The following is an 8,712-nucleotide window of genomic DNA, read 5'->3' as shown; positions in this document are numbered from 1 at the left end:
GGGACGGGATGATCATTTCAGGAACCTTCACCGCGAGAGTTGCCGCGCTGGAAGTTCCGTGGATCACGACGACTCCATCTTGTCTCGCATTCCCCCTTCGTGTCTGAGGGATTTCACTTTAGTTTACAAAAACCTTAGTCGGTGGGGATTGTTGCAGCGGCTTAGTTGAGATTTCTATGGATAATATTTGCATCCCTGTGATGTACGATTCTAAAATGCCTCCAATATTATGGGATTGGACCAGTCGGAACATTACTACGGAGAAGGTAGCCCGGTTCGCAGTGGAAGAACGAACGGAGCGTCTACATACGTAATGAATACGGTTAGTAAGACATCATAGCATAAGTCCAAGGGAATAGTACGATGTGTAGCACAGAAGAGACCGCAGTTGTGCTGGGAACATCCAGGTGTGGGGTTCGTGGCGCAGAAGCAAGAGACGGCTAAAAGGCGCCCTGTCCACTAGCGTTGGGCCTTTCCCCATCGGGCTCTGCAAGGGCTGAAAGGGATAATCGCGGCCACATCGATCCGATACCCTGGACCTATCGACTACCGGGACCCACATCCACCCCCCCCCCCCCCAGCCTGCCGGGCTCCTTTTTTTGTACCTATTACTTCGCTAGCCCTTCACTATTGTTTTCCCCTTGTGGCCCTGCCTTATTAGAAATGCACATCAGACAGATATATTCAACATTAGAGCCGCGCAGGGGAGAGGGGAAGTGTCCATCAAGCTGTTATCCGATATCCAATTCACACGCCCGAAATAGGAAACGCGATCATTGAACCCGCTCTGGAAGGGCGACTCGCGTACATAGCATTCCTGGAATGCGGCACAAAAGCATGGTTCGGGGTCAGCTTGTATGCGAATTTCTCCGTCCATGTGGCAAATTTCTCTCGCTCGTTCTCGTTTGACAGGTTTGACAGCCGGTTTTCGATTTCGTTTTTTCCTTGGTTTTGCGAATCAGGGCAAACACGACGTTCTAGAATGCCGTGCCGATTAAGGATGCTCCGACGAAGAGGGTTTAGCCTCATCCGCCTTCCGATCGGGCGCCAGGCTAGCACCAGATTCCGGTTCGGAAGTCCGTGCCCGCAAGTTTGGTGGTCCTAGCAACGGATGATCGCCTGGCCGTCTCGTATATCCACGGAGACTAAAGGCGGAGGGCGGCGGAAGAGCCGGTTGGCGGTGAATCGTGGAACAGGGGAAGCGCCAACCATAGAACCTCGCGGGTCTCGCCGCCGTGTACCACTAACTAGATGAGGCCATAAATAGCGACCAGATGAAACTAAACTACAGTAGTTCCCGGACGGAAGGCAGTTCACAAAGTTTCCCAACAACAGTCAGCCGTACGGCATTGTGGGATCGGTGTGATGAATTGTGATCGCCCGGCAATCTAGAGCATGACAGGTCACCTCAGCAGATCTCTGGATTTTCTCCGTTTTCACCGTTTTCACCGTTGCTTCGGATCTCCCTGAAACCTTTATCTGACACTTTATTCATTAATGCGTAATACACGGCCGAGGGATTTGCACTGGGGACAGATTGGACTAGTTGTACGTACATCCAGGTAGTTGGTCTAGCAAGAGCCTGGCGGTAAGTTGAAGTGCAAGTAAAAAGTACGAAGTACATGCAGTCCGTCTTTGCCACCCATCAACCACGCTTCATACTGCCACGAAACCGGATCATCCTGGTCATTCTGCATGCATCTCGCTTACCAGGTTGCTCGTCAGGCCCTACCTGTAGGTACCAGTCCAGAGCCTGCAGAAGGAGTCCACGGGCAATCCCACGTCGTGGCGCCATGTCGTCATCGAAATGGGCCAGGTCGAACCTCATCCCGAATTTTGCCTGCTGCCAACTTTTCTAGCGCAATTGGTCCGGGGCCGATCATCACTCAGCAAGTCGGGGCGATTGGGCCTGATCGCTCTGAGAAAAACAGATTTCTTGCGTTCCCGCCGCTAGTGAGCCTGGGAAAAGCAAATCCCAGGCCTGGAGCTCAGAGTGGAAACGGAGACTATCCGAGCAAGTCTCCCCCCACTTTGGCCCCAACGCTAGTTAATCGGTGCAATGACACGTTGTATATCCCTTGGAATGGACTCGTCGGCCAATGACGAATCCTCTTTGCGGCTGAGGCTGTCGTTCCCGGACACCTGACACGCATTGCCATTCACACCGAGTCTCGTCATACAAGTCTCGTGAGTTTGGGCATCATTGTCTGACTTGCGGACTTTTTTTCAGCTTCTGCGGTCAAGGCTTATTAGGAATTCTACTTGTCTCAAAGCGCGTCAGCGGTGGTCTCCAGGAATATCGCAGGGATCATACATCATACAGAGGCGCCCTCGCATAATGCTCGATATTATTGCCCTCGGGGACGGTAGACACCACCTCAAGGGGACCGGGAAACTTTCAACCTGCACAATTCAGTATCCACATTGTGGCCCCGAACAACTGTTCCTGCAAGGTTGCACCGCGTTTCCCTCGTGTTGGCCCGTAGATCTATCCGCTTTGAACCTCACCAGGCGTATTTCACTCCAGGGGCTTAAGCTCTATTGACGCCTGTGCATCCCCCACATCCCCAAGGGGGAAATCCAAAAATATAGAGCAAAAAAGAAAATCTCGCAAAAAAGAAAATCTCGCAAAAAAAGCATGGCCAACAGGGTCCACTAAGACTAATCAAGTCGTCCGACATACCCAAAAAAGACTAAATCTATGGAGAATAGAAGAATTACTGGGTCAAAACGCCCGATTACCTGCAAAGAAAAGTCTAGCGAGAAAAAAATAACCCAGTACACCGGCAGTAGTACAGCTGAGCACCGAAAATGACCGGGCTCTGACGCGCTCACAGGCCATTGTCAGTAATGAGATTGTAAGAGGGTTGCATTGGCAAAGTCCACTCTATTGCAGGGGCCCAGTGAACAGTCCCATAGGAGCTCAGGAGTGTACTTCTCCTGCAGTAAAAGTAAGCTCCTGCCCCGAGGGATGCCGCCTAGCAAAGTAGAGGGAGTTCACCCTGAGTCTTTTTGGATGAATCCGATCTAGACCATAGACTCCCCATTTCGCCCCCCTAAGAATATGATCTCTCCTACCTCTCTCTAATCCGACTCACTCGACACTCGTGGCGCCCGTTTCGACAAACTCTCTTGCCATTCTTCATCACGGATGGTTCCTGGAGAGTAGCCATGGCTATCTCGCGTTCAGGGCCTTCGTGCCGTGAAATGGACAACACTGTCCGCGTTGGTATGGGTAATTGCCGCGGAGGATTCGACTTTTCGCTTTTGTTCGAAGAAACTATCTTGGGGATTCTGCCCATCTCATTAATCCTAATCACTATTCCTTTTCGCGTCTGGCAGCTTTCGCAAAAACGGCGCAAAGTTGTCGGCTCATGGATGCTTCCTGTCAAACTGGTGAGTTACCACCGCCCAGATTGCGCATAACGTTGAAGTTGTGTGACTTTCCCATTCGGAGAATTGGTCTAACAAACATTGCTTTTGCGACTGATAGGCTGCTTGGTTCTTTTTCCTCGGACTTCAAATTGCTCAAACTGTCCTTTGGGCTATGCCCGATGCCGATAGAACTTCGGTTTCGGTTGCGTCCAGTGCTGTTTTGAGTGTTGGAACACTATTTCTGGTTGTGCTCTCTTATTCAGAGCACACGCGATCTGTCCGGCCATCGTTCATCCTAAACGCCTACCTTCTCTGCAGCCTGCTATTCGATGTCGCGCACGTCAGAACCCTGTGGCTACGGTACACGAACACGTACAATGAAGTCATTGCAGCTGTTACTACAGTTGCCATCGGCGTCAAAACGCTCCTGGTTGTTTTGGAAGCCGTTGAGAAGAGAGACATCCTGAAAACCGAATTCGCTGGTTACCCTCCTGAGGCTACAGCTGGATTCTACAACCGAGCACTGTTCTGGTGGTTGAATCCCCTCTTCCGCATTGGTTACAGAAATGTCTTGTCCATTAAAGACCTCTTCGTTTTGGATAGGGTGTTGAGCTCGGAGAGGCTTCTAGCCATGTTCGAAGAGCGATGGAGCAAAGGTAAACCGCCCTGCTACATTGCCAATGGACCCAAACTGACTCTCCCAGTAAAATCAAAATCGCCCAACACTTTGCAATTTCAGTGTTTCAAGGCTGCCAAATGGCCCCTTCTGGCTGCCGTTCCTGCCAGAGCCTGCGTCGTGGCATTTAACTTCTGTCAGCCGTTGCTTTTGACGCGGTCGCTTCACTTCTTCGACGAACCAGTGAACAGCGCCACTAATAACACTGGCTATGGCTTGATCGGAGCTTACATCCTGGTCTATACCGGTCTTGCAGTAAGTTACAAGGATAATTATTAGATTCGATTCCCACTAACACTGATAGATTGCAATGGGCCAGTACCAGCACATGACTTACCGTGGCATTACTATGGTGCGCGGTATTCTGGTCACGATGCTCTACAAGAAAGCCAGCAGTCTGAGCCTCAATGAAGCTGATCCCGCCAACTCACTCACTTTGATGAGCGCTGATGTGGAGAGAATTACCAATGGCTGGCAGACTATGCATGAGATCTGGGGTAATACTTGCGAGATGGGATTGGCAATATTCCTGCTGGAGCGACAGCTGGGCATTTCTTGTGTGGTTCCCGTTTGCGTTGCACTGGGTAAGTCCCTATCCGGATGTATCAATCGAAGATACTAACAGTTATAGTGGCCTTGGTTGGCTCTCTTGTGGCACTGTCCTTCGTTGTGTCGCGTCAGGCCAAGTGGCTTGAAGCCATTGAGCGACGCATCTCATCCACCGGAAGCATGTTGGGATCCATCAAGGGCGTTAAGATGCTGGGCCTACAGGACTCCTTCATGAAGTTCGTGCACGGCCTGCGTATTGAGGAACTGGACATCTCCAAGAAGTTCCGTACCCTCCTTGTCTGGAACATGGGATTCGCCTGGTTGACTCGCATTTTTGCTCCGATTGTCACCTTCGGCGTTTACGTCGCTATTTCCCCTAATTCACTGACTGTCTCAAGAGTCTTCACCTCGCTTGCGCTCTTCTCTCTATTGTCTGATCCTCTTCTGAGCTTGGTGATGGCTCTGATGTCGTTCTTTGGTTCGGTCGGCTCATTCGTCCGTATTCAAGAGTTCTTGGACAAGGAAGAACACGTTGATCACAGACGCGATGTCCCTCGCATCCCTTCTCTTGAGGACCTGGGCGAGGCTAAGCTTCTCTCCAAGTCGGGCGACCTAGATCTCTCGAAGTCGGGTGACCTGGATCTCTCTAGCAACTCCGGATCTGTGGAGTCCTTCAAGCGCGGATCTACTTCTTCGACGTTGTCCAACGCGGCTACCATCCAAAATGGAAGCTTCTCGTGGGATATTTCTAAGGAGCCTGTGCTCAAGGACATCTCGCTTACTGTGCCTCGAGGCAGTTTTACTATGCTTATCGGACCCTCTGGCTGCGGAAAGTCTACACTACTCAAGGCTCTTCTTGGAGAGATTCCTTGTGCCGAAGGAAAGGTTTCGTTGTCTTCCCCCAGTGTGGCGTTCTGTGATCAGACCCCATGGCATATGAATGGCACCATCAAGGACAGTATCGTTGCCATGTCGGAGTACGACCCCAAGTGGTACGCAACGGTGATTCAGGCCTGTGCGCTCGAAGAAGATCTTGGTCAATTCCCCCGGGGCGACGCAAGTATTATCGGAAGCAAAGGCATCGCTCTCAGCGGTGGTCAAAGCCAGCGTATTGCTCTCGCCCGCGCTGTGTATGCCCGCAGAAAGATGATCATTTTGGACGATGCTCTCAGTGGTCTTGATGCCACCACTGAGAGCCATATCTTCCACTATCTGTTTGGTCACTTTGGACTTTTGCGAGAGACTGGCACTTCCATCATCATCGCCTCTTCATCCGTGAAACGCCTTCCATACTCCGATCACATTGTGGTTCTGGACCCCACCGGTCGCATCATTGAGCAAGGCAGCTTCAGCGCTCTGAACAAGACTGGCGGATACGTGTCGAGCTTCGGCCTCGGTGGCCCCGATTGGGAGTACAAGTCGAAGCGGTTCTCCGAGTCTCCCAGCAGCAGCACCTTGGACTCGGTTGACAAGGAGACGCAGCTTAAGGAGAAACAGCCTCTGGCTCCCGAGCCAGAGCATCGTGAAACTGGCGGTGACCTGTCCATCTACACATACTACATCAACGCTATCGGCTGGGGTCCCGCAATGGTATTCATTGTTGCCATGGCCGTCTTTGTTTTCTGCCTCTCGTTTCCTAGTATTTGGTTGAAGTGGTGGGCCCGATCTGACACGGCCGAGCCCAAGCAGCACGTCGGCTACTACTTGGGCATCTACGTGATGCTGGGTGTTGCCGCTATGCTTGCTCTCATCCTTGGCTGCTGGCAAATGATTATCACCATGGTTCCAAAGTCCGGCGAGACCTTCCACCGCAAGTTGTTGACTACCGTACTCAGTGCCCCGATGCTGTTCTTCTCTACTACCGACAGTGGGGCTATCCTCAATCGATTCAGTCAAGATTTACAGCTAATCGACATGGAGCTTCCCATTGCCGCCATCAACACTGTCGCTACTTTCTTCCTCTGCTTGGCTCAAATGGTACTGATTGCTGTTGGCTCTGAATATGCAGCCATCTCTTTCCCTCTCGTGCTCGGTATCCTGTTCCTCATCCAGAAGCTGTACTTGCGCACTTCCCGCCAGCTCCGTTTCCTGGATCTTGAGGCTAAGGCCCCGCTCTACTCGCACTTTACCGACTGTCTTCAGGGACTTGTTACCCTACGCGCCTTCGGATGGCAACACGGCATGGAGAAGAAGAACATCGAGCTCCTGGATCAGTCTCAGAGACCTTTCTACTTCATGTTTGCCATTCAGCGATGGTTGACCCTGTCACTTGATCTCCTTGTCGCCGGCATTGCGATTCTCCTGATTGTCCTGGTTGTTATTCTCCGTGGAACCAGTCTCGGCGCTGGCTCCGTGGGTGTTGCGCTTCTCAATGTTATCCAGTTCAGCCAGAGCATCAAGCTTCTGGTGACTTTCTGGACCAACCTGGAGACCCACATCGGTTCGATTCTACGCATCAAGCAATTCACTCAGAATGTCAAGTCCGAAGACCGGCCGGGAGAGGATGGCGACGTTCCTCCCAACTGGCCACAAAATGGCGCGGTGACCTTCCACTCAATTTCCGCCGCCTACAGGTATGCCACCCACATCCACGTTTCTTGGAATACAAACTAACTCTAATCACCAGGCCCGAAGAGCCGGTCCTCAACGAAGTCTCACTTTCAGTGAAAGCAGGAGAGAAAGTGGGCATCTGTGGGCGAACAGGAAGGTAAGACAGCCCAATGCAAATCTACGATCTAAGCTTACACCTCACGCAGCGGCAAAACCTCAATGATCATGAGCATCTTCCGCATGATCGAGATGACGAGCGGCACGATAACCGTGGACGGCATTGACATCACCCGACTTCCACGACGCGAAATTCGCTCACGCATCAACGGAGTCTCACAAGACTCACTCCTGTTCAAGGGCAGCGTGCGCGTCAACGCCGACCCAGCGGGGTCACGCAGTGACCAAGACATCCTGAACGCACTCAAGTCCGTAAAGCTCCTTCCTGCAATCGAAGAGAAGGGGGATTTGGACACCGACATCGACGAGATCCACCTGTCGCACGGCCAGAAGCAGCTCTTCTGTCTTGCGCGGGCGCTCCTTCGCCCGGGCAACATCCTCATCCTGGACGAGGCAACCAGCAAGTGAGTACATTCCGAATTATTGACTCAGCCCCTGACGTTGTTCCCTCGCTTCCTTGTGCTCCACTCTGTGATTTTGTTTTTTACTTTATTTTTGGATTTTCTTTGCATCTGGCGCCTGTCAGCCCCCTGCATATGCGGCTGGATCCGAGCGCGGCAATTGGATCTATAAGCGTCGCACCACCACTCATCGGCCCCTTGCAGGACAAACAAGGCTAACCCACTCCAGCATCGATACCAAAACAGATGAAATCATGCAGCGGGTCATTCGCGAGAAGTTCTGCAAGCACACCATTCTTTCGGTAGCGCACAAGCTCGACACGATCCTTGATTACGACCGGATAGTGGTGCTGGACGCCGGGCGGATCGTTGAGACCGGCGAGCCATATGCACTCCTAAGCGAACCCAAGTCGCACTTCAGCAAGCTGTACTCGAATGCGCTGGCGGCCGAGGACGACGAGTAGATACTTTGACCGTGATTTTGTTTTTTGGGAGTCTTTTGCATTTGCACTGCACAGATTGAAGTGACCTGGCGAGTTGTATTGCGTTGTTGCGCTCGACTTTTTCCCTTTGGTACATATCGTCGTCAACGTACAGAGTTGTTTGCAGGGCGTTTTGCTTTTTTTGAAACTCCTCTTGACTCTCATTCATTCGCATTTTGTTTATGGCCGGTCTGGCCTCACCGTCCTTGCCCTCCCATACTTGGGGTGGAATGTCTATAATCTTGTTTGGCGGGTATCTTTACATCTATACTTGGCCTACCGTCTACTCTTAATGATAATCAAGAGCAGCTTGAATATCAATGGAACGATTTTAAAATTCGTCTTTTAATATCTTGTAAAAAGTATGTTCCCGTTTTCAACGCAACCTTGAATGTTAAGTTTTTATATGTCCTTATGTAGTTTCGGTCTCTACGACACCAGACCCACATATCGGGGCACTATCTTAAGAATGGCAATACTTTTGAAGGTGGTGCTTTTCAAA

The 8,712-nt window shown here is 51.4% G+C and overlaps 1 protein-coding gene across 1 annotated transcript; it reads left to right on the top strand.

Moving 5' to 3' along the window:
• Positions 1–3,171: 3,171 nt before the first annotated feature.
• On the top strand, positions 3,172–8,192 carry abcB (uncharacterized protein; the record flags this gene model as incomplete). The annotated part of the gene is made up of 8 exons (XM_058451198.1): positions 3,172–3,396; positions 3,494–4,031; positions 4,080–4,306; positions 4,356–4,635; positions 4,683–7,173; positions 7,227–7,307; positions 7,357–7,731; positions 7,958–8,192. The coding sequence occupies 8 exons, from the start codon at positions 3,172–3,174 to the stop codon at positions 8,190–8,192; spliced, it is 4,452 nt and encodes a 1,483-aa protein (XP_058310660.1).
• Positions 8,193–8,712: the final 520 nt, after the last annotated feature.

Source organism: Penicillium cinerascens, assembly GCF_028974065.1.
Source record: "Penicillium cinerascens strain IBT 15544 chromosome Unknown contig_24_segment0_segment0, whole genome shotgun sequence".
In the NCBI taxonomy this organism is placed as follows: Eukaryota; Fungi; Ascomycota; class Eurotiomycetes; order Eurotiales; family Aspergillaceae; genus Penicillium; species Penicillium cinerascens.
The sequence above is the reverse complement of the archived record's forward strand: the minus strand, read 5'-3'. Positions and strand labels throughout refer to the sequence as shown.